The sequence below is a fragment of the Hypoxylon fragiforme genome (genome assembly GCF_022984875.1).
Source record: "Hypoxylon fragiforme strain CBS 206.31 chromosome Unknown GGS25scaffold_8, whole genome shotgun sequence".
Classification (NCBI taxonomy): Eukaryota; Fungi; Ascomycota; class Sordariomycetes; order Xylariales; family Hypoxylaceae; genus Hypoxylon; species Hypoxylon fragiforme.
Genome location: NW_026054763.1, coordinates 3,075,616 through 3,099,413, shown reverse-complemented (window position 1 = coordinate 3,099,413; position 23,798 = coordinate 3,075,616). Strand labels below are relative to the sequence as shown.

The 23,798-nt window shown below is 46.6% G+C and overlaps 9 protein-coding genes across 9 annotated transcripts; 3 read left to right on the top strand and 6 right to left on the bottom strand.

The window, feature by feature from the left end:
* Window positions 1-657: 657 nt before the first annotated feature.
* GGS25DRAFT_525046 (uncharacterized protein) lies at window positions 658-1,032 on the bottom strand (the record flags this gene model as incomplete). Its single annotated transcript, XM_049264716.1, has 1 exon — window positions 658-1,032. The coding sequence occupies one exon, from the start codon at window positions 1,030-1,032 to the stop codon at window positions 658-660; it is 375 nt and encodes a 124-aa protein (XP_049114316.1).
* A 450-nt stretch (window positions 1,033-1,482) lies between these two features.
* Window positions 1,483-2,774, bottom strand: GGS25DRAFT_505418 (uncharacterized protein). Its single transcript, XM_049262227.1, has 2 exons — window positions 2,120-2,774; window positions 1,483-2,029 (listed from the first exon to the last, which is right to left on the bottom strand). Exons 1-2 carry the CDS (start codon window positions 2,370-2,372, stop codon window positions 1,911-1,913), a joined length of 372 nt encoding a protein of 123 aa, XP_049114315.1. The 5' UTR covers window positions 2,373-2,774; the 3' UTR covers window positions 1,483-1,910.
* A 1,712-nt stretch (window positions 2,775-4,486) lies between these two features.
* Window positions 4,487-6,272, bottom strand: GGS25DRAFT_434119 (uncharacterized protein). Its single transcript, XM_049258681.1, has one exon. The coding sequence runs from the start codon at window positions 6,247-6,249 to the stop codon at window positions 4,807-4,809; it is 1,443 nt and encodes a 480-aa protein (XP_049114314.1). The 5' UTR covers window positions 6,250-6,272; the 3' UTR covers window positions 4,487-4,806.
* A 676-nt stretch (window positions 6,273-6,948) lies between these two features.
* Window positions 6,949-9,677, bottom strand: GGS25DRAFT_505413 (longevity assurance proteins LAG1/LAC1). Its single transcript, XM_049262226.1, has 4 exons — window positions 8,752-9,677; window positions 8,328-8,641; window positions 7,942-8,229; window positions 6,949-7,876 (listed from the first exon to the last, which is right to left on the bottom strand). The coding sequence occupies exons 1-4, from the start codon at window positions 8,999-9,001 to the stop codon at window positions 7,271-7,273; spliced, it is 1,458 nt and encodes a 485-aa protein (XP_049114313.1). The 5' UTR covers window positions 9,002-9,677; the 3' UTR covers window positions 6,949-7,270.
* A 2,410-nt stretch (window positions 9,678-12,087) lies between these two features.
* GGS25DRAFT_534382 (transmembrane BAX inhibitor motif-containing protein) lies at window positions 12,088-13,574 on the top strand (the record flags this gene model as incomplete). Its single annotated transcript, XM_049265765.1, has 2 exons — window positions 12,088-12,429; window positions 12,520-13,574. The coding sequence occupies 2 exons, from the start codon at window positions 12,088-12,090 to the stop codon at window positions 13,009-13,011; spliced, it is 834 nt and encodes a 277-aa protein (XP_049114312.1). The 3' UTR covers window positions 13,012-13,574.
* Window positions 13,575-14,137: 563 nt separating this feature from the next.
* Window positions 14,138-15,612, bottom strand: GGS25DRAFT_515713 (septin; the record flags this gene model as incomplete). Its single annotated transcript, XM_049263109.1, has 6 exons — window positions 14,138-14,390; window positions 14,437-14,904; window positions 14,960-15,097; window positions 15,152-15,239; window positions 15,296-15,412; window positions 15,540-15,612. The coding sequence occupies 6 exons, from the start codon at window positions 15,610-15,612 to the stop codon at window positions 14,138-14,140; spliced, it is 1,137 nt and encodes a 378-aa protein (XP_049114311.1).
* Window positions 15,613-17,493: 1,881 nt separating this feature from the next.
* Window positions 17,494-19,121, top strand: GGS25DRAFT_433948 (WD40 repeat-like protein). Its single transcript, XM_049258680.1, has 4 exons — window positions 17,494-17,760; window positions 17,821-17,859; window positions 17,926-18,380; window positions 18,433-19,121. The coding sequence occupies exons 1-4, from the start codon at window positions 17,652-17,654 to the stop codon at window positions 18,967-18,969; spliced, it is 1,140 nt and encodes a 379-aa protein (XP_049114310.1). The 5' UTR covers window positions 17,494-17,651; the 3' UTR covers window positions 18,970-19,121.
* Window positions 19,122-19,272: 151 nt separating this feature from the next.
* Window positions 19,273-20,351, bottom strand: GGS25DRAFT_525038 (uncharacterized protein; the record flags this gene model as incomplete). The annotated part of the gene is made up of 2 exons (XM_049264715.1): window positions 19,273-20,221; window positions 20,296-20,351. The coding sequence occupies 2 exons, from the start codon at window positions 20,349-20,351 to the stop codon at window positions 19,273-19,275; spliced, it is 1,005 nt and encodes a 334-aa protein (XP_049114309.1).
* A 365-nt stretch (window positions 20,352-20,716) lies between these two features.
* On the top strand, window positions 20,717-23,178 carry GGS25DRAFT_433922 (dynein light intermediate chain-domain-containing protein). The gene is made up of 6 exons (XM_049258679.1): window positions 20,717-21,387; window positions 21,457-21,612; window positions 21,679-22,061; window positions 22,114-22,207; window positions 22,262-22,869; window positions 22,928-23,178. The coding sequence occupies exons 1-6, from the start codon at window positions 21,228-21,230 to the stop codon at window positions 23,084-23,086; spliced, it is 1,560 nt and encodes a 519-aa protein (XP_049114308.1). The 5' UTR covers window positions 20,717-21,227; the 3' UTR covers window positions 23,087-23,178.
* The last annotated feature ends 620 nt before the right edge of the window (window positions 23,179-23,798 follow it).

Genomic DNA, 23,798 nt, shown 5'->3' with positions numbered 1-23,798 from the left:
CCCTAACCCTAACCCTAACCCTAACCCTAACCCTAACCCTAACCCTAACCCTAACCCTAACCCTAACCCTAACCCTAACCCTAACCCTAACCCTAACCCTAACCCTAACCCTAACCCTAACCCTAACCCTAACCCTAACCCTAACCCTAACCCTAACCCTAACCCTAACCCTAACCCTAACCCTAACCCTAACCCTAACCCTAACCCTAACCCTAACCCTAACCCTAACCCTAACCCTAAGAGATGAATAAAGGGGGGGTTGGCTGAGGGGGGACCGTTGGGTTCTAACCATCATCTTTTACTTTACCTTCCGCCACATCGATGAGGAGGAGTTTTCCCTTGTCTCAGGGGTATACGATAGATGGTAAGAACGTGTCGAGCACGTTACTATCTGCTGTACAACCAGTGCGACCCAACGAGACCGTAATTGGCTCAATAGCACTGGCTCTGCTGTAAGAACACATTCCTCCAGTGTGTTACAGGCTGGCGCTTAGTATGGGAATCGGTTATACTCCGGTAGAGCTAGCAAGCCAATTCCACGATGTTATCTAGAGAGAGGAGAGAGCTCCCACAGTAGTTACATCTTCTCTTCTCTCTTCGACTCAAATAATAACGGCAATTGGCCTGCGCTCCTTTCAGCTAGTAGTGTTGTACCCTTCACAAGTGTGTGTCTTTACCGACGGTAACATAATCTCCGGGTCCAAACTTTTCGGGTAAGTCTGGGTGGAAGTAACCGATGTTGGTTACCTTCCAGCCGTCGAGCTTCGCTTTCTTTTCTGCGGCTTCCTTCTTAGCCTTGAGGCTGCCCTTGAACTTGTCGACGAGCTGGCCGATGGGCCCGTCAGCAATGCTGCCCTTGGCCAGCGTCGTGGCCGCCACCATCTCGCTGATGCGAGTGCGTGAGTCCTCATCTATGCCTCGAACATTGTTGGATGGCCCAGGTGGGGGAGGATCCTGTGGCGGATCATGTCCAGGAGGAGGTGGAGGAGGTGGGTTCGAGCCAGATCCGGAAGCGTGGTGAGGGTTAAACATGGTTGCAGGGGTATCGTTCGATGCGATGTCTTGGGATAAGATATTTATGTACGCTATGAGATAGTTCGATGTTGGTAGGCGTATTCTGGGCCAAGATAGTCAAAATGTTAGGTTGTCGTAGGGCGCTCGATGTGTGGCGGACCGGGCGTAGGAAAATAGATAAACCGCGCTGTCTATGTCTCTGAATATTTCTTGCATTGAAGGGTCCCAGCAACGGACGTCTGACCGGGTGGAAGTGAGGCGTTCTGGGTGTAAGGTGTGGTCGTTGTTCAAGGAGCTATCCAGCCGTAGCCAGCTACAGTAGTAGATAGCGTCCCAGGTACGCACGCCTCCTGGTCAGGGAGAACGTCGGGCGTTCTGGGTGGATAAAGGAGGTGGGGGATCATAAATCCCACTGTCTACATGTCTGACGGCGTCTCTGAATACTGTCAGATTGGAGATGTGGACGGTTGTTGATTTACCTTTTAACAACCAAAAGGTCTAGAGTCTTCCAACCTTTAGCAGAGGTGCTACCATTTGTTGGGCTCAACCCAGTCCAAAGTCAAGGATCAATCATTAAAAAACACGGATTGTAAAAGAGAGGAAGAGAGTAGAGCTCTCGATCTCTCAGCTAGTTATATATACATGGATGGATAAGGTTTAGCAATAGCTGCGGCAGCAGTTATGGAGATATGCCCATATGGCGTGACTCCTTTATTTGTTATTATTTATTTATATATTAATTAAATTACTTTTAAAACGAGAAATTTCCTATACTTAAATGTCGCTTCATTTCATTCTTCGTGATTAATATAATCCTCCCCTTATTTTCTCGTCTCAATCCATAATTGCAATGTTCGAGCGCCCGCGAAGAATGAGAGCCTTGGTTCGAGTAGAATTCAAGAGCAGTTCATAGACCAGGACTGCCAGTTGTCATTGGCGCTAGAAACGTCATTGCAAGTCTGAAGCGCAAGGGTGTGACCTTCGTCGGCGCAATTGCTATCGGCGTGGACGACCACTACAAATAACTCTTGTTAGCTCTTTACTTCCTACTAGGTTCTCTTGCCAGGTTTTGTCGACCAATTCGTCGGCGAGGATTAAAACTTACGAGTACAACCCGCGGCGGCGGCAGTAAGAGCCTCTAGGTTTACGGACTTGACAGGGCCGCTGACCCCCGCAAAGGTATTGCACTTGTTTGCATCGGACGTATCAACTAGGTAGAAGCCGTAGTTCAGTGCATTGCAGCCGTTAGCTCCGAAGGCGCGGAACTGGGCGAGGCGGTCGCCATCACGTTGGATGACAGCAGCATTGGCGCCAAAGGCGAGGGTAGCGACAGCGGCAATGATGGTAGAGAACTGCATTTTGGAGTTGTCGAGTGTTGATTACTTGGCTAAGAGGATATTGGATATGAGAGATATGGGAGATATGAGATGGTAGTTCGTTCTGTTATTGCGACTTTGTGATGTTGTTTAATATCTGAGACTGATGATTTTCAATTCTAGTGACTAGACGTCCGGTATCCGTCTTTTATACCAGCCTGATGTTCTCCCCTCTTCTATACCTAGGTACTATTCCCATCGGGACCTACGGACTTTACATCGTGGGGTTCCCATTCTGATCTGTCGGTCATGAACACGATGCCTTGGCCCATGCACAGAGGCGGCAACGCAACGCAAGGGATGCTCTGCGGACCGAGCAGCGTACAAGTCACACCCGCGTAGGGTACTTTCTAGCTGAGGATGGAGCAACCAATCGTAAACTCCGGGGACATTGATGATCTACCCGACGTGGAAACTAAAAGACCATTGTCTTCAATTCTCGCATACGGTCGATCAGCTGACTGAGGCAGCTTACAGCTTCTTGAGGCGATCGACGGCCGTCGAGCGGTTTTCACTGGCCCGTCTAATTTTGGATTGCTGGGATTTCCCTCGTATGCCATGCCTCATTCTCAGCACCAACAGGTCGTGTAATGCTTCTTCTCGCTTGTACGCCCCCATGGTGGATCACACGGCATATAATCGTATCTTTTCTCTGTCGAGAAACGCGAAAATAAAGGTGCAAATTCCCCGATTGGGTTTTTCTCCAAAATCAAGACCATCGAATGAGTCCCAATGCTTCAGTAAAACCACGCAACGGTATTATACATGCTACGCTCAGATCACCGGAGTCTCATCTCCTATTCTCTGGGCTGTGAAGTCCGTATTAAAAACTAAAGAATTAACTTAATCCTTACGCGCATACTTTGGTCTATGGCTTAGATGCCGGCATGAAGATCCCGAGTATCCACATCTTCAACATCACCGTGGTAGGTAGTTGCTTACTCCAAACATCATCCCAAGCATCCCAGAATAGTTGCATACATGACCACAGTATGTTGTTGGGTAAATACTGTCATTTTCGGCGCTATTGTTGTTCGATTCTCGTATTGGTTTTACGGTCTTTTTCATGACCGCCGCGTGTTCATGCCCCGTACTACTTGGTACGAGGTGACCAGTCATATATCTAGCGTAAAAACAGCAACATATTCAATTGTCATCCAAGTTGGTTAGGAGCGGCACGGCCGAATAATTTTCATGAGGTACTCATCACTGGGACCCGAGACCCGAGATCAACTGACGACACCCGATGCTCCGAAGTGGCACGATTAGCTAACGGATTGCAACGTGGGAGCGCAAATCACTAATCTGCCTATGGAACTCGGACCGTAGCCGTCTTACAGCAGACGTGAAAGCATGCTAAGTTAGATAGGTCGAGCCAAGTCATACACTTTATTCAAGTACGAAGATGCTTTGAGTCCAGCTAGGAGCCCCTTTTACAACTACAGATAATTTCTTATAATATCAACGTTGCTTGATATCAAGTATGACAATGTGGTCTTCGCAACATAATATGGCAGTATGCTTGCCTTCCCAGGATAGTGCTCTTTGTATTCTTGTCTCCAACAAGGCCCAATTACAGAAGAGACCACCGCAATTCACAGCCATTGATGCCCGAAAAGTATGGATATACGTAATTAAGTTTATAGGGATTACAACATATTTCCCAAGCCATCGGCCGGACGTTGCCTTTGCTAACTAAGTGTCATTCCCATCACCTCCTTCGCCCTGCCCTATAATACAGTTGAGATATACAGATCCAAGCACAGCGGAATAAGCGATCCTTGATGGACGCATCATTAATTATTCGAAAAACATTCGCCCATGTTCCAATCTTTACTCCGCACCTAACCTAAGTATGTGTCTGCCAGATCTCTGCCTATGACATAGACACCTATCTAGGTAGGTAACAATAATTCCCGACTTATATAGCATTCAATTGAAGTCAAATCAATAAGTAGATAGAGGATAAGGGGAAATATCGCAAGCCCTATCACACTTGTTGATTTGTAAACAAGCTCAAGCAAATCGTGCTGACCTCCAAACTGCGCTGTGAGAATGGCCTTGCCGAATAGAGATGAAGAGATGAAGAGTACATATCTAACTTACTAAGTGATACAATACATAACAAAGTGATCAGCAGGAACTCCCGCCAGTTGTAGCAACAAAGCATCAACAATATAGTCGCTCTAGAACACCCGAGAAGCTTATAGGTCTGACCACGTAACGGGGTGTAAGTAAGGTAAGAGTGTAACGACAGCACATATCCCTCGTGGAACTCAGAACAGAAACGTCACTTGAGATTTTCAGTTGCAGAAAAGCTGGGCTAGGTGGTCAACTGGGTGTTATCATATGATATAACCCATAGTTTTCGAATGCATAGTCCGACTCAAATCACCTCTGTCGATGCAGACTAACACTAGTTCACACACTGGCTGCTATTCTCATCCTCGCCCTTGGCCGTGCTGTGAAAAGACTCGAGATTGGCTGTGCTAGACTCGCCGTTAGTCAAGCTTGGGCCATTTCCCTTCCTATGAAGCCCAGAGACTGGCGACGGGAGCCTCGGCTCGGGGATTATTGCAATTTCATCATCGGTGTCAGCGACCAGGACTTCTAGTGATGCCGAAGGCGCGCCGTTACTGAGCTTATTCGGCACCCTCTCGAGCGGGTAAAAGCCTGTGAGGTCAGCAATAATCTCACGAAAACCCTGTAGCTCTTCTTCCATTTTGCGGTTCGTAACTCGAAGTGCCATCATCTGCTCCTGGAGCGCTACCCTTGTTGGTGTATGGTCGGCCGCTTGGGCGTCCAGGTCACCAGCAGAGCTACCACTACCTTCGCAATTCAGCCCGGGTTCGCCTATTCGTGGACCGGGGTCCGGCGTTCGCTGTCGGATCGATAGACTAATTGTCATATCCCCTTTCTGCCTCTCCAATTCGTAGACCTGCTGCCTCAGCGTAAGTGTCGTTTGCTGTTCTTGTTCTAGCTGTGCCTGAACTGAACGTTTATTCTCGACCACCTCTGAAACCGTTTTCCTGAGCTCGTAGACTTCAGTGCTTAGTTCTCTGGCCAAGTTGTACTCGGCCTCTCGATCCAAGTGTAGCTTCTTTGTGGCAAGTTCTTGGCGCTGAAGTTGCTCGTATTCCTGATCAATTATTTGAATGTATCGTTCCAGATCCTCGATATTCGACTTCCGTTCCTTAAGTTCGTTGTGTTGGATCTGTATCACTCTATACATTGCTTCAATCTGCTGGGAGAAAGCTCGCGAGACTATGCGCTCCTCGAAAAGAATTGCTTTTGCCTTTCTAATCTCTTCGCTCAACTTGTAGATCTCTTGGTCCCGCAATTGTTCATTGTCGAAATGCCCTCTCTTGTCTTTCAAACTTTCCTCGAGAGCACCGACGATGTCCCTATAGCACTGAACTTCGGCTCTCAGCTTTGCCCTCTCGTCGCACACAGTATTCAAAGTTGCTTGTGTTCTCACGTCGGCTTGCCTTCGTCCCGCGGCCTCAGCCTTCCTCTCAGCATCACATTTTGCTAGTGCCTCTCTGAGGTGGGCTATTTTCCGTAGCAGTGCCTGCACCAACCTTTCAGCAATCTTGCAGCTGGAATCCAGTTGCTCCTTTAACTGCTGAACACCCTCAATCGTACATTCAAGCTCTTCGTGCGACTCGGTAGTAGCAGTGGACCTGTCCATTGCCTCTCTAGGCCTGAATAGTGACGTTGATGTAGAACTGCTCTTGGGAGCGGCGGATCCTAGATTGCTTCTAGGGCGATGGAGTAATGCCTCATCGACTGCAGTGTGTGGTAGATCCAACCCTTCATCTACAGCTTTAGTATTGCTTCTAGAGTGGGAGGGTGTCATTGTTACTCGAAAATGAGGGACTAGTGTCGTGTAAGTGAAGGGGATAACAGGGTTGAAGGATACTTCAGATGATGGCAATTCATCTATCTACTGCCAAATGGCAGATCCTGGCATCAAATTAGGAACACTAACCTAAACAATACCCTGGTGACTAAGTGGTTGCTAATTAGGACATTGAAGAATGTTATATCGCTAATCAACTGGATTGGCTTTATCTCTATCGTCTAAGGCTGTCCTTACATTGAGTTCAGGGGCATGTTTCCGTGATCGGACAGTACGCAGCTAGGCCCTTCGAAAAACTTTGTAAACCTTGGGATAGACATCTGCATAGGAAAGTTTATGAATGCTAATGGCGCCGAGCTCATTAGAATCGAGCTGCATTTAGAGCTGCCCGATAATGAGTTGGTGATACTTGGCGCTAACAAGGATCAGTATGGCCAACAACGTTGCCCAGAAGATCGTGCTTAAGAGCCATCGAAGATGTAAGAGAAATAGGGGCACTTGAGAGGTTAGTCAAAGGTGGCCAATGCAATTTTCGCATTAACTCTCAGGATAAGACCACTGTGTAGTTAGCATTAGTTCTCAACGTGCAAGATCGAGTGGTTTAGGATCGTTGATGATATGGCCGTGATCAACCGTGCGTTAGCAAGTAGGCTGGAGGCACATCTGATCGATATAGGAGACAAGGCCCTGAAAGAGCAAGCTTAGAAAGGGGTATGATTATTGAATTCCAAATCTACCTATATATACCGAGCGGGAGAGAATCATCCTCTCACTGCCATTGGCGCAATATAGCACCAACAGTGCTACCGCCCCCCATATCAACCCATATGAAAACAGAAAGATTGTCGCGCCATACTCTTTGGGATCTTGGATTATCCGAAACCCCCCCGCCCCCCAGTCCCCCCCAGCGTGGCGCTCTTGATAGTGCGCGAGATACCCGTGGTGGCCAGCTCAAGATTCATAGGAACTTGCTGACTATCACGGTCAAGCACTGCAACACATTTGTTGTGTTGATATATCAGTCCACCTGCTTCTCACAGCCAATGCGACCGAGCAACTCCTTACGATCGCTGTGGCCGGGTAAACTGACACCGGAAGTAGTCGCACCTCGTTTGACGCCTGTCCGACGTTCCCATCCCTTCAAATCAATAGCTTCTACCCCAACCTCTTCCTCAAGTGGTTGAGCCTCTTCATACTCGAATTCCTCTTCCTCCTCCTCCTTCTCATCTTCATCGTCACTTCTTGTATCATCGGCGCCGTCCCCTTTAATGACGCGGATAGCAACCTGAATAATCATGAAGAACCAGAAAATGGTAAGAACTTGGAGGCCAAGTAAGCAGTATAGGAAACCCCACCGCACATTGCCGTCGAAACATACTATGCCGTCGAAATCACTGAACGGCTTGAGATAGTGTCCCCATCCTTCAGGCGCAGGGACTTGCGTCAGATTCGAATTGGAGCCCGAAAAGCAGGGTTCGGGAATCAACACAGGTATATCTTTATAGATGCTGTAGCATGTCATTAGGTAGAATACGTGCCGAGCCACAAACCACGAGAGCATGAAAACAACGAAGGTGGCGTCGCATAGTTTTGAATAGCCCAGGTATTTTAGGCACTTTGCAAGCTAGTATAGAAGTTAGCGAACATGGTCATGATCAATTTTCCAAGTTAAGCATGGTGTAGACTAACCGGCAAAAACAAATCGACCACGTCCATAAGGACTAGGATCAAGTTACCAACACGCGTTTGATGGTAGAAGTACGAGGTGCAAATGAGCGTGATGGTGATGAAATGGTGAGTGAGCATTTGCCAATGGTCCTTGCGACGCTCCTCGATGTGAATGACAAGAACTTGTTGTATCCAGAAAGCCCACTGCGCCAAGAGGTAACCCTTCATGAGACCACCGAGTTCCCGGATCGGCCACCCGGCCCAAAGCTCTTGCATATTTAAGAAGTAAGGCGAGCTGGCATATAGGTACTTGTTGTATAGTTAGTATAATGATACGAAGAAAATTTGGGAGAATCGTCGCATTATGGTTCCAATATGGGCCATGACACGATAGGGGATTACCATACCAAACCAAGGGACCAGAAAACACAATAGTAGACCAGCATCCAAGATTGTTCCGAGAATCTAGTTATCTCCTTTCGCTTAGAGATGCCCCAATGCCTGGCCAAGGGCGCCAACACGTGTTCCATTAGGCCGGCACGAATTCCAGTGAAGAGGAGTACACAGAATGCTATAAAATGATAGTCATTGGAGCCAATCGCATATTGCCCTGTTGCCGGATTGTAGTACGAGAGGGTGAAGAATTTGGAGGTGTGAGGGCGCGCTTTCGGTAAAAACATGTGGGCAAGAAATATCAGAGCGATCAAATTGAACGAAAGGCCTATAGAATCATAAATTGTTAGCGATAGCTAGGGTGGGTTGGAGGAATGCGGTGCTCATGTCGTGGAACAGATCCATGGTAGGATCAACCTCCCAATGATCGAGACATACCTGTTTGATTGTCGAGAAACCATCTGGCCAAGCTTCTCATAGGACCGTCGCCTTTTCTCCTGATCCTCCTAATAAAGACTTTATTATTGCTAGTCTGCATGTATAAAGGACCGTTCATAGAATTTCGCGATTGGACTGAAGGCCTCGTCGCGGGGGCTTTATGCTTCTCGACCTTGGGCTCCATGGTTGGGGGTAAGGTTGCTGGAGCGCCGACATCTATATCTGCGGCATTGGGTATAGAATCGTCCATGTTTGGCTATAAGGGTTAAGTAAAACCCTAGCCACAATGGTAGAGGTCACCTAGCTATAACCTATTCACAAATATATCGGTTGGTCGCAATGTTATGGCGGGGGTTCGGTTTTTTAGTAGGCCTTTTTTCTTCTTCTTTGGTTTCTCCGTAAAACCAAATGGGTACAATAAAAACACTTAACGAAAGTTTTTTTTTTTTTTTTGCAACTACTGTGAAAGTAGAAGAAAAGGTGTTATATGAGAAAAATCAAACACCGTAAATTGTCAATTCATGACAATTCCTCAGTATCTCTCTCTCTCTCTCTTTTTTTTTAGAAGAACGAATGTGTCCAATGAATCCCTAAGTTAGTATATGGGGGACCTTGATTTTGGTTAGAAACACCAAGTCACTAAAACAAGACTAGGATTTGGACTGGTGGAAAGAAAGTGTTTTGAAGATGTTGAACTTTAGGTGGGCCTCCCCACTCGAAGACGTGCGATCAGAGCGGTGAACGGGAAAAAGGGAGGAGGGATGGCAAGCTACCTGGGTACTTACCTTCTTGGGTAGTAGGGGATGGTGGGGTTTTGACTAGTTTTGGCGACTTTAGCATTTTTTAGTTGATCAATTGATGGATCTCCTGATGGATCTCTGCAAATAAGGGGACTAAACCTCCCATCTCCTAACCTGGATGTTAAAAACCTACCCAAGATAGGGGGCCGATCAGCGATCGATATGTCCATCCTACTTTATCATATTACATATTAATATGTATTTATCTCGTGAGGTGCTATTCCATTTCGAGCCATTTGTCTTTTTTGTTGAGACCCTTTAACGTATGCTGGAAACGTACCTAGTCAGTAGCTGGAAATACACACCCTAGGTCCCTAGGTACTAGGTAGCTAACCATTATTTCTATAAGTATTAACTAATCTCCAGCTTGCAATAGTTAATTAGAGAGGAAACTCATAGCTACTTGATACCTAAAGCGTGTGCTAATTTCAAGTTCTGGCACTACATGTGCTACCTAGTAGATATCCTAAGTACCTAGGGTATGGAAACTTACATAGGCCTCTTATACCTAGTATGTATGCATCTGCTGTCTACATTATGGCATACATGATGTACATGTCGTGTTTCATGTAGATATCAAGTCCACCACACTTCCAACCTCCGTGTAGTAAAAATTATATAATTTTCGTTCGGCCTTCCTCTCTTTAGTTATGTACCTACCTGCATTGAATTGAAGTTCAATGTCACGTACTTAGCGAACCGAGCCGTTTTGCCATGCGCATGTGCTAAAGCTTTAGACCAATAGGAGAAGACTTCTCCGAGACTAAAGAGCTTGTCGCATATAATATTGTACCACCTACCCAACCTACTATGTAGTGCCCACAAGAGGATCTGGCAAATGAGCATCAATGAATTCAGCACAACCACTGCTCATCCAATGTATGTACATAGTTCACGGCCTATGGTTTATTCTCCGAGAACTCCTTCGCGGGCGGGGAATCCATGTATAAGTATGAACTATGTATCTCGGTATTTATGAATGAAGTCCGGTATGATCGAGATGAGAGCTCATGCACACTTAATACAGAGTACCTAGGTGGGTATACACGTGTAACTATAGACTTCCTCGCCTCATATCACAGATCATGAAGTCGCGCTATGTAGTATTAATAAGATGCGTATCTAGGTACCTAGTAGGTATAGGGCATAGTACTCAGTACATATCTCCAATATCCAAACCTCATTTTAATTAGAATAGCATTCATGTTCATGTTATATTACACATTGAATCTTGCCGAGAGAAACTGACGCTAAGTTCGCTGCAGTATTTAAATTGTTTTTGTTATCTGATTGATGATTGGCAGATTAGCAGTCAACTGTAAATCTGCATTTACAAGGGTTTGACCCGAATCAACTAACCGGTTGGATGCCTCCCCATAGTTTTAAGTTAGGTCGAGCCACATCTTCAAGCCACGTGTGAAAAGCTCAAGGTTCAAGTTAAATGTTCAAGCTATCCCTTTGCCTGCTGGGCCAGCACACGTGGGTCTAAACTGGGTCAAAAAAAGCCTATGCATCCAATCAAGTAAATCTGTTGAAGAGTACCTACTCTTCCACCAAATTTTCAGTGTCTTAAATGTATATGTTATCTTTCAAGCTACATTAGCAATACATCGTCAGTTTTGCAACCTTAGCCTATTATGGCTAGCGTATCAGATCCGCCACATGAACCAATGCCCAGCTTATTGATAAATAATTACTTTTCAATTCAAATAACTTTTTAAGTATTATGTCTGGAAAGATATGGTTTTGATATTTATATAGATATCAAATAAGGCAATTTACTGACTCTAGTTGCATGGTATTAAGGCTTCATATAATTATTATATCCAGAGTTGAGCATAACATGGTGATGCTGAGGGATATCACGTGAGCCTTCAAGCGCTAGCCCTTAAAGGCTAGCCTGCTTTCAATTTCAATTTCTAGGTTCTCAACACCTAATCAGCCTTTAAGTTCATCTATTCGTATGAAAAAAATTCTGACATAGTCATTGAAAACTCTGCGATTTTTTGATACATTTTATCAGTTGATTTACTCTTTTAGAGGCTCTTTGTTTGGAAGAATAGATGGCAAGTGGAATATATGGGTATGTGCCTCAATGTATCCAGGGATTAAACTGGGGGTGTCACGTGAAGTTGGACCCACGTGTGCTGGCCCAGCAGGCAAAGGGATGTACTATGTATTTGGTACATGGTTAGTACAATCCATGGAAACTTTAATTGATTGCTGATTCATCAGGACAACGCCACAGAATAAAGCCACAGTCCACTGTTTATTTCACTACATGTATGACCGCACCGTGATTAACTAACTTAACACAGCATTTATTGCGCCCCGCGATTCGCCGTGATTCTTCTAGCCTAGAACCTACCTACATTCAACATTTCCACAACTTCTCATCCCACCTACCACCTAAACTCCATCCTGTCATCAGCGTCAAACATCAGCAGATCATTACTCTTTTCACCTCTCTCTTGTTCATCAACTAGCGACAAAAACCGCATTCACTAAGAGACCCGCGAAGAGATCAGTCACAACGATGGCCGCCAACACAAAGTACGCGCCCGCGCCTACGCAGGACCCAGACGCTGGTACCTGGTCGCAGGCTCCCCCCTCTTACCAGGCTGCACCTGATAACAGCGCAACAGCCGACATCTTCAGCACCTCGCCACGAAGCAGCGAGGACAACATCCCAGATGATTTCAAATTCGGCGGCTCTGTTGCTGAGGCGACAATTGATATCCGCAACCAGTTCATTCGCAAAGTCTACACCATCCTAACCGCGCAACTGCTCGTCACCGCCGTCGTCAGCGGCCTCAGCTTCTGGAGCGAGGGATATAAGGGCTGGATTCAGTCACATCCTGCTATGGTTTGGGTTTCTGTAAGTTTGATTTGCTGCTATTGCGTCAATTCTTTTTATTTCTCTGTAACAAGAATGTGAAACAATACTAATATGATGTGTTGCATACAGCTTCTCGGCGCCATTGGTTTCATGCTCCTTACCTACTGGAAGCGCAAGTCTTACCCGACAAACCTTCTTTTCCTGTCCGGTTTCACGCTTCTTGAAGCCTACACCATCTCTGTCATCGTATCCTTCTACAAGACCCAAATTGTGCTCAACGCCGTCATCCTCACGGGAGGTATCTTCGTCTTCCTAACTTTGTTCGCCTGCCAGACCAAGTATGACTTCACTTCCTGGATGCCCTATCTTTTCGGCGCGCTCTGGGGTCTTCTGCTATTCGGTTTCATGATGGCTTTTCTCCCTCAGAGTAGCACCAGCGAGCTCATCTACGGTGGTCTTGCGGCCCTCATCTTCTCTGGCTACATCCTAGTTGACACCCAGCTTGTCCTTCGCAAGCACCACGTCGAGGAGGAGATCGCCGCCGCCATCAGCTTGTATCTGGATATCATTAACCTATTCCTGGCTATCCTACGCATTCTGAACAGCCAGAGCAACAACTGAGCTGACGAATGAGGTTGGCTCGTCTGGAAATGTAAGGGAAAATTCGTCATCGCAATGAGACAAGTCGATGCGCTAGGGCTGCACTCCATTTTTAGGGGGTAAGCGACTTACAACTTTTTCCTTTTGCACAAAGCCATCATGACAATGTGCTCTCTCAGTGTATTTTTTCTGTATTCCCCTGAAGTGGTAATTGGTCGGTTACAATAGGTTAGGAATGGCGTCATAGGAGGAACAATCAACATTGACATCGACATTTGATAAAAATGGTCTCTTCTGTTTAATTAGTGTGCTTCATAACAAAAACAATAGGGTTTGTAGCAGCTTTCTACGAAACACATGGATGTTAGAAGTATCAATCTTGAGCTACGTAATCCCTCACTCGGAGTAAGCAAGGCTACATAAGGCTGGGAGTCTCTGATAGCGAAAGTCGTTTCTGACCCCACAGATCGCCTTGTAATATATTTCATTCAAGGAGCATGGTTCCATTTATGTCCAACAGTATTAAATGACTGCATGTACGTCAATTTAGCAGTCCAATTCTGACCCTGAGTCGACATGAATGCACACTCTAGGAGCAACAAGAACCAGGCACGATATAATCGTAGATATCAAAGAAAACTGATATTGATATCTGCATTAGAAGGCAGTAATACTAGGAGAAAGGGGGGCGGGAAAGTAGAAAAAAGGCTACGCGGCGGGTAACTAGCAAAAGGGATTTGACTGGCAAAGAATACAAAGGCGGGTAGGCTAGCCGTCTCCTCTATTACCTCCTGCTTGTCCACGAGACGACGTGCCGGCAAGTATGAAAAATTGGTAACACAAAGCTGTACTTTTTCCCCACTGTGTCATCATCCCTTTTCCGAAAATCGGGCATGTAATAATTGAAGTGGATATCAACTCAGCCCAGGCTTTATTCCTGACAAGTTCACCAAGCCCTCCTCCGATTCACGCATCTCATGCCACCATTAGCTTTGTTGAATGTTCATATAACGTGTCATCTTGAAAGGCCATACTAAGCGCGGGTAGGGACTGGGGGTTACCAAATACCCAACGCCACAGTCCCTTCTGATGTCTGGCCGTGGGTATACCAGAAATAGGGGACAGAAAAGGTATTGCTCCAGACCACTTAGTTGCCGTCGTGCTCGCCATTCGCCTCAGGTGTGCCCGACGCGGCGGCGGCTTCTCGCGCCATTCTCGCCTCGATCTCACGCAATTGGGATTCGCGGGCCAAGAGTTCCTGTCGTTTCTCGTTGATCTCGCGCTGGACCTTGACTTCGATCTCGCGGAGTTTCTCCTCTTCTCGGCGGAGCTGTTCTTCCTTCAGGCGGACGGATTGAGAGGCCAAGTCTTCGGGGTTCATGGAAGAATCACTGCAAATACTGTTAGCGTTGTAGTAATCGTAAGTTGAACACAATAGCAACTCACACTCCAGCGCCACCCTCAACGCTCTTGCTAAGCTTCTCCGTACGATAGTTCTCATACAAGAAGTCATGGGTGATCTCTTTCAAGTCAGCAAGATGGCTGTGGAGAAGAGCCGATCGGATGGCTAAGAAGTCAGAGTGACGAGGGTTGTCGACCTCAACAACACCCCAAGGGTATTGTCGGGCTCGGACCTTGCGACCACCAATCTCAATGATATCTTCGGAGCCGACAATGGCGAAGGGCATTAAGCCTCGAAGCTCGGCATTCTCTTCCACGGTATCCTCGTCATCTTCTTCAATATCGTAGGGAAAGTTGTAGACAGGAATTCGGTAGTGCTCAATGTCTTCCATGACAAGCTTCTTGGACTCAGCCAGCTCGGCGGGGGTCAACGAATCGGCTCGGCCAATGACAGGAATAACATTGACACGGGGAGCAAGGCGCTTCATCAATTCAATGTCGAGTTCGCGGAGACTGTGTAGACTATGAGCAAGATCCAATGACGCCGCGAAATGTATATAGCACATACCCATGGCCAGTGGGGGTAATGAAGTACAGCATAGCGTGTACTCGATTGTCCCGAAATCTGGGGTTTCGCTTGATACGCGACTCCTCAGCTAAGATGTCGTCATATTGTCTCTCAAGATATCCAACAATCTCCGAGAAGCTATAGAAAGAAAGCGTCAATTAATGTAACAATAGTTGACATTTCGGGTCGTACCTGGCCTCGTTGTCGATCTGGTCACCAAAACCTGGAGTGTCGACAATGGTCAAGGAGATACGCGTGCCCTCCTCGTCCAACTCAAGCTCTATTTCGAGGTAGTTAGAATCAATTATCGTTGACTAAATGATGAACGCTACTAACCAACAGTGATGGGCTTGATCTTAACACCATCCTCCACGTGAGCAGTGGTAGCGTCGTCAGATTCCTTATGAGCCAAGACGCCCTTGCTGCAGAGGGTGTTGACGAAAGTTGTTCTGCCTGAAAAGCAGGGGCTGTGGTTAGTATTTTGATTGTAGGAATTCAAGTTTCGTTTAGTTGAGTTGCGTGGCGCTGTAATAAGGCGGCAGATGGAAAGATGTCGGGATGTTCAAGTAGGGGGGAATACCTGTTCCTGAAGCTCCGCAGACCATCAAACAGAACTGAATACCCTTCTTCACGTTCTTCTTCCTACGCATCATCTTCTGTGAACGCATCATGACAGATTAGTAGCTGCACAGACAGTGAATTCTTGGGAAGTGGTGTAGTATAGCAAAACGGAGATGCAAAGTGACAAATTTGCGATGCAAGCATGGAGTGCAAAACAAAGCAATGCCTGGCAATTGGATGGGAAACGTGATAGGGGAGGCTACTCACCGCTGGGGACGACATAATTATTAGGCTAAGCTTTGGGTTTCGCAATGGGGTGACAATTATGGCCGGCTAGCAAAGATTTGGAAATTAAGAAGTGATTGACGATGAACAGGTCCTTCGTCAAACAGAACTGATCTTCGTAAAATGGAGGGAGGGGTATTGGGTATCTCAAAACGGTGGATGTAAAAAAGGGCGGATCACAAACTGAGTTGTTGATGGAAGTAAAACTGAGAAGATTCGAAAAAAAGAAAGTTGTTGTTCGGGTTTCGTTTCGTCAAAGCTGTTGATGGGCTCTTTCTCCCCCTTCCCTGAAAAAAACCACTAGGTAAGGTACTAGGTTAGGAGGTAGGCATGTACTAGGGAGTATGTACCTACTCTCCAAAGAAAAAAAAAAGTCAACTGTAATTTCAACACCACAAAATGGTTGCTGTTTAGACGGGGACCAAACGGGGGGACAGACAGGGGGAGGACAGGACCACTAGAAGGGCACCAAATCAGAGCACGGATCACTTTTATTCTCTGTCTCCCGATTCAGGGGTTCAGGGCCTCAGGCTTTGATAACAACTGCTTTGTACGATAACAGGGAATCTTGCAAGTACACGTATTTAATTGGGTAGGCAGGGTTAACCCCGTGCTACTTCTCCCGGATGCCAAATTAACACGAGGCTGGAACACGCAAAGGGGCAGGAATTTGATAGTACGTACCTCTTGCTTGTAGTACAAAAACATTGACACCGTGAAAATGGACCCATTTAACTAGTAGCACATAATACATATTAATGTGCTACCTAATACATGTATAGTAGGTTACAGGTAGGACCTACCTGGTAAGCACTATGATGTACATGTACCTAGGTATTGCATGTATACCTACATATGTAGTAGTAATTATAGGTACTTTGAATTCTTCAATACATGTTCATGGATAGTTATATCCAACTGGCATTTTATAAACTTGACACTGCATATATGTACGTCCGTCAGCCAAGCAAGTCGCAGCCACATCCGCGATGCTAGAACGCCACTGACAAGAGCATTGAAGTCCAAACCTGTTGCCCATGGACATGGATTACAGCAATGACAAGAACCATGAGAGGGAGTACCAAGTATCTGCCTATTACAGGAAGCTTTGATGGCACTAAAGGGTGCCTAGTAGCATAACAGCTCTTTCCCCAACTCTAATAACAGCCGGGACCAAACAAGCCAAACAAGGTATCGTACTTTCTTATGGCCCGTGCACTGCATCTTCAAATCTCCATTACCACCTCATGTTTCTCATGTTCTCATGTACCCATATGACCTCTCACGTGTACTGGACTTGCGCAACATATTACGTCCACTTCGTTCGCGACCTTCAACCAAACGACGTGATAATTTATAACATCTTCGGTTCTTCTACTATTATCTTGTTTCCTTTTACTCAAAACCCCAAATTTACAATTATTATAGATTCTGTATTTACTTGCCTTAGAAGTCTCCGAGTTCTGCCATTTCTAATTTCTTCTGCCTTCTACAATCCTTCAGTCACGTCTACCATCGTCGCTCGCTAGGCACTGTAAAGCTCCAGACTATTCGGCGCTTATTATCAATTAACTACAGTCGATCTACCCTAGGTAGTGACTAACAAGGTCTATTTTTCAAGGGAGGCTTGCATACCTTGACGAGACGCATCTGCGAATCTGTGATATAGCAATGGTCTAAGATTTCCAAGACCCTTACGAACTATCTAGTTCTCATCGATGCTCGGCATCGCATCGCATTGCATCACATCTTGATTTCGTTCATCTCGTCGGTTGTAATCGATATCTCTCACTAGCCTGTCATTTAAGCCCCCAAGTATCCTCGTAGAATTATCAAACCAGCAATCATGAATACCCGACCAACTCTCGAAACCCATAGCGATCCTGTCGCATTATCCGTCACCTTCAACAGCGACGCAAGTCGGTTTGTTGTCGGTTTGAACACAGGGTTCTGCAGTATGGTTCCCCTAGTTGACTCTACTTGATTTTCTGAGTACTTATTCACTTTCTACATAGTTTTCCTCTCAAACTCTTGCCAAGTACAAACTGCGAGAGGTATGTCATCTCATATTACCCCTTTAAAACATGAGAAGCATGAAAATAAATCTAAAAATTCAATAGTCTTCGACGCAGGCCTCGGCCTCGTGCAGATGATGGGTAATGCCAATTATCTTGCTCTTGTTGGTGGCGGCCGCTCGCCCAAGTTCCCACAGAACAAGGCCATAATATGGGATGACAGCAAGAGTAAAATAGCACTGGAGATAGCCACATTAACCGCTGTTCGCGGCGTTCAGATCTCTAAGACGAGGATCGCTGTCGTGCTGCAGAACAGCGTGAGGGTGTATGCCTTTCGTAAGCCGCCGCAGCCGCTTGCCAAATATGAAACCTCAGACAACCTTCTCGGTCTCTGTTGTCTCACGGAGGACATTCTAGTGTTCCCTGGTAGGACCCCGGGCCAGGTCCAAGTGGTTACTTTAGCAACGGATAGTGTTAGCATTATCCCAGCCCATTCTTCAAATCTGGGGGCTTTGCAGCTTAGTTCGGATGGTGGACTACTTGCTACGGCAAGTGAGAAGGTATACTTATTTCCACACCACCAAATCCCAACTTATTTTTAATCATAAATAGGGGACGATTATTCGTATCTTTTCGACTAGTAGTTGCGCGAAAATTGCTGAACGACGGCGTGGCACGGAGTTTGCCACGATATACTCCTTGCGCTTTAGTCCGTCGGGGAACATGCTCGCTTGCACCTCGGATAAGGGTAGTTTACACGTTTTCGACGTCCCTAACCCGCGTAGAGCTCGGTCGGCGTCACCAGCCCCCAGCATCGGTGGTGGCAGTTCTAACACCGAAGCCAAGAACAAATGGGGCATCTTGAGCAACATCCCGTTCGGGCCATTTTCTGATATTTACTCGTTTGCATCGGTATCTTTTGAGACAGGTGAGGAACCTCTTCTCCCTAGCAACACCACAGCTCGGGGAGACAGTCCCGTACTGGGTACTAGTAGGCCAGTGAAGGGAGTCATTGGCTGGATAGACGAGAGCACTTTAGCAGTCGTCGGTGCTGGACAGGATGCACGCTGGGAGAAGTTTGTGCTCAAAGAGGAGGATGGTCGTACCGTGATCGTAAGGGAAGGATGGAAAAAATACCTGGGGAACTAGAGCAAACTCAAGATTTATTACGAGAACGACCCAGATCACAAGGTGGGGTACTTTTTCTCAGAGCCGGGGGCTCGTTCTGGGAAATATTGATAAATATGGGACTGGGACTGGGACTGGGACTGCGAATTCAGCATGGAGTAAATGGACTCATGGATTGTTGGGCGTTATTTGGTCAAGAGGGCGGTCTCAATCGTTCATTCGCATTAGGATATAGGCCATGGAGGCCACATAAACAGCGTTGGCTCTGAATTAGGGGGTATCTTTATTAAGCGATCCATTAGACGGCTATGGTCAATCTCTACACTATCGCAGAGATCTGCTCCTATTTCTCCGTTTGTTTCTTGGATCTTTGCTAAATTCACCCCTGTTATGATCATGTCGAGAGTGCCTCTCGTACTTATCCCCCTTATCATAGTCTCTTCTTCGGCCCCCATCACCAAACCGATCGCGCTCATCGTTGTGCCGTCTCCGCTCGTAATCTGTAGAATGGGTTCGCTCTTTCCTTGGAGGGGTTTCATCTCTTCCCCGTTTCGCCTCGTCTACTGCCGGCGTCCTGCTGCGCTTAGACATGTCTTTCGCCGCTGGAGTCTCGTCCCTTCTTGACCTCCTATGGCGGTGGCGTTCCTCGATGTCCTTGTCATCTCTTCTGGAGTGGTGACTGCGGTGGTGGTGTCGGTGCTTGTCTTTTCTATCTTTCCTTCTCTTCCGCTCATCTTCCTTTCTCCGCGCTTCTTCAACTTCCTTTTTCTTCTCCTCGATTAAGAAGCCTTTCATGGGATCATCCTCGTCGTGGTCCTCGATCAGTTTAGCCAGCTCTATTTCTTCCTTGATCATTGGCCGTCTCGGCTCCTCCTCCTCGCTGCTCTCTTCCTGCATATCCACATCCGGGTCTTCGCCCCTGTTGCCTTTCTCACGGCGGGCGATATCCTCCCAGCCAACCTTAAAATCCTCCGGGTCCTCATCGTCGCGAGGCTTGTACCGGGCGTGGTCGACGCGTACCAGACGACCATTAATCTCGGCGCCGCCCAGGTTGTCAACGGCCAGATCCGTGCTGCGCTGGTCCTCGTACTTAAGCCAGCCGAAGCCCTTGCTCTTCCCTGTTTCCTTGTCCCGCGCAAGCTTTAGGAACACGGGTTCGCCGTATTGTGAGAATATAGTGATGATGTCGCCTTCGGAGAGCTCGTAAGGCAGACCGCCGAAATTAACAAAGGCTGTGTCACGGTAGTCGGTATGCCATGAAGCTTCTGGAGGGCTGAGTTTCATACATGTTAGTCGTGTGTCATGTAGCATGATATTTTCTTTGTAGGTACTTAAAAGGTGACTTACACTCCATTTTCAATTTCGCGCTTGTTGAGGGCTTGTATGGCTCGTATCTGATTCATTGTATCATATCATATAGAAGAAGATGGAAGGTACCTAAGTAGGCAGCTAGCTACTATGTAGCATGAGGATAAAGAAGGCTGTGATTGAATCAACCAAAATAGGTACATGCACAGTGGTATTGGAACTTGAATTCTGCAAGGCTGAGATTACATACGGCATAGTATCAATGTAGTGGTATGTAGTATACATATGTATGATAAGGATGAGGTAAGGATGTAACTACTATGTAGTTATTACATGTATGTACATAGCTTGCTATGTAGGTACACAAACCCCTGTCTAGGGGAAACGTCGGACCGGTAGATACCTAAGAAGATCCACTAAATCCCGGGGTCCTAGGCGTACCTTAATCAAAATAACTACTTGGGAACCTAGAAAGCTTCAAGGGGAATTCTGGTAATTTAAAGTGATTTTTAGAGTTGAGAGAAACATCGAATCGGCCGTGGAACAGACCACATGACAAGTAACTGAACCAGTTGTCACTTATTTCTTATTACCTATTATTTGCATAGATCACCTCAACTTTCCAATTTATTTATTCTGCTCTCAAACCTCCCCACTTCTTTTTTTTATGTATTCATCTTGATGTCTCATTTTGTTGAATAAATAAAAAGAACAAAAAGTTAGAGCCCGGTTTGCCTGTAGAAATCGAGAGAGATCGTCATTCCCGACGCGTTCCGTTTTAAAGAAGTTCCCCCAAAGTCTAGAGATTAAGACGCGTTCTACGTTCTAAAAGGTGTGACGACGATTATTCGTATTCCGTATCGCAAACTCCGGTTTCGTTTTAAGAACGGACATCTACAGAGCGCATTCCACTCTATCCAGGCAGCTCTTCTCTCCCCTCCAATGCTACCACCAAGCGACCGAAATCAAACATGACGGGCAATTCGAACCGGTTCTCCACGTATACGACTACCTCGATCGGTACCGGTTCGGAGGGAAAGAAGGATGATCAGAAAAGGGACATGTGGAGCTATATGCTCGACAACGTCGCCAGTGGCAAGAGATTACCTGAGAAGAACTTGCTAGTACTTGGTACGACACCACGGCCTTCATTACCTTCCCACCCTGAATAGCCAGGTACGGGTGACTGACAGACATCAGGTGGTTCCGTCGACTCACAGCGAGACTTTCTCGAAGCTCTGTCGAGCAATGACGGGCGAAAGGGCTTGGATCGGAACAACCACAAGACTCCGCCCATAGCCAACAGTTTTGCTCTTGGATATACGTACTACAACGTCTTGGACGCAGACCAGGAGGGTACGTCGCCTCATCAGAACTTTGTTCTACGAAACGTTTTCCCTCCCATACTAACCAAGACTCCAGACATCTTAGCACGCATATCGCTCTACCTACTCACAAGCCCGGCGCCCTCCTTTACCTCACTCATCAAACCCCTTTTGACCCCCCAGTCTATCCCAAATACCTTAATAGTAATATTACTTGACTGGTCACAGCCCTGGCTATGGATGCGACAACTGCGAGAATGGCTACTTCTACTGCGAACTGTTATCATGTCACTCAGCCTCGAATGCAAGGAGACTATGGAGGCGACCATGAATAGCTGGAGAGATCGCGGCCGAACTGGTGGATCTGTGAATCTAGATGGCACAGGCGCCGTTCCTGCCGAAGGAGATGTTGCGCTGCCGCTTGGCCCGGGAGAGTGGGAGGACGCACTAGGCTTACCACTCTCCGTCGTTTGTCAGAATGTAAGTTTTCTCCAATTCAAATGCAAGCATGGTACTGATGCTAGCGTTCCAGTCTGAGAGGATTGACTACTTGGAAAAGAGCCAGGGGTGGAAAGAAGAGAAGTTCGATCTCGTACTTCAGTATCTACGGACGGTCTTATTACGGCGTGCGTGTCCCCTAAATAAACTTATCGTTCTACCTCTTACTAACTTACGATTAGACGGAGCTTCTCTGATTTACACAACGCCTTCCATGACATCCCCTCTACAAAGTCTCATCCACGCTAGTCTTGGAATTCACTCATTGCTGAAGCGCGCCCCCTTGAAAGCCAACGTCATCGACCGAGACAAGATCGTAGTACCTCCGAACTGGGACTCTTGGGGAAAGGTCAGGGTGCTACGGGATGGTTTCGACGTCGAGAGGATTAGTGAAGGTTGGGCGATAGATCTTGATCAGCCCTTTCCCACTTCCAAGAGCGATGGGGTTCATCAAATCAATGGCGAAACGAACAATACGGAAGAAGAGGAAGGATCGTCAGTTATGCTATATGAGGAGCAAGTTCAGGACACGAGTCTAGATGCCTTGCAACTAGCCCAAGCGAAACAAGACACGAGCAGGCTGGAAGTTGCATCTGTCGATACGCAAGCATTCCTCATAAACCAATTAGAACGGCTCGAACAACAGAAGAAGGTTGACGAGAAGGTCGGTAAGGATAGCACCTTCGCACAAGGCCAACCAGACGATATGATTAGCGACCACATTGGCCCAGTACAATTTAACATGGGAGGTATCCAAGTAGATGCTGATGATATGGTGCAGCGGCTTAAGGTTTGTCTCTCAAGTGCGCCTTTTACCAGGCTCAAAACAGAAGCTAATCAGTCAACAGGACCGCCAAGCCTATGGACAGTCTGACGAGCCTCTCCTAGATGATGAGTCTCACCTGGAAGAGGGAACAGCGCCAGTGGACACAGATACACTAGCCAAATTCTTCGGCAACCTGATGAATAGAAAACCCACAGCTGGAGGTAGCGTAACCAAGACATGATAGGAGTGTCTATGGTATGCTGGAAACATGATCCGAACAGCCACCGGTACGCTCCAACTACCGATTCCACATATAATATGCGGATCAGATAAAGCACGAGGGTCTAAATGTATGATTCTCAGCCCAATGCTCGAAAACTGGGACGAGCAATGCATTTCATTTGATGAAGAGCCCAGTTTCTTTTCATTTGTAAGACCACCAGCCGGGGGGGGAGGAGTGGGGGTGGACATGGAAAGTCTGTGTCGGTGCAAAGGGGGATTGAACAGCAATGGGAAGGAAACCCATCAGGAAACTCGGCAGGCAAAGAGAAAGAGAGAAAAGAAAAAGAAAGGCAAAGATCAAGAGAAATGAGAAAAGCCCTTCACACTTACACCTGGAGTTATGGACTGTTTTTTCTTGTCTGTCTGTCTCGTATTTTCTTCCCATAACTCTTCGCTGATTTTTCTTGTCTTCTGGTCCATCAATTTCGGTCAATGAAGAAGGGATGAAATGGGAAGGGATGGGGGAAGGCGAACAATCAAATCCCCCTAATCCCGCCTTGCATGATAAAACCTATGGTCGAAGGCCTATAGAGTTAAGAATTGGTAGTAGTATGGTAGATACCCCTTTGAATGATACCTATGAAAGAGAGCAATTGAGTTGAGCAAATGCCTTACCTATAACTTTCCATACCACTACCTCATTTCCTCAAGATGCCTAGGAGATAATAGTG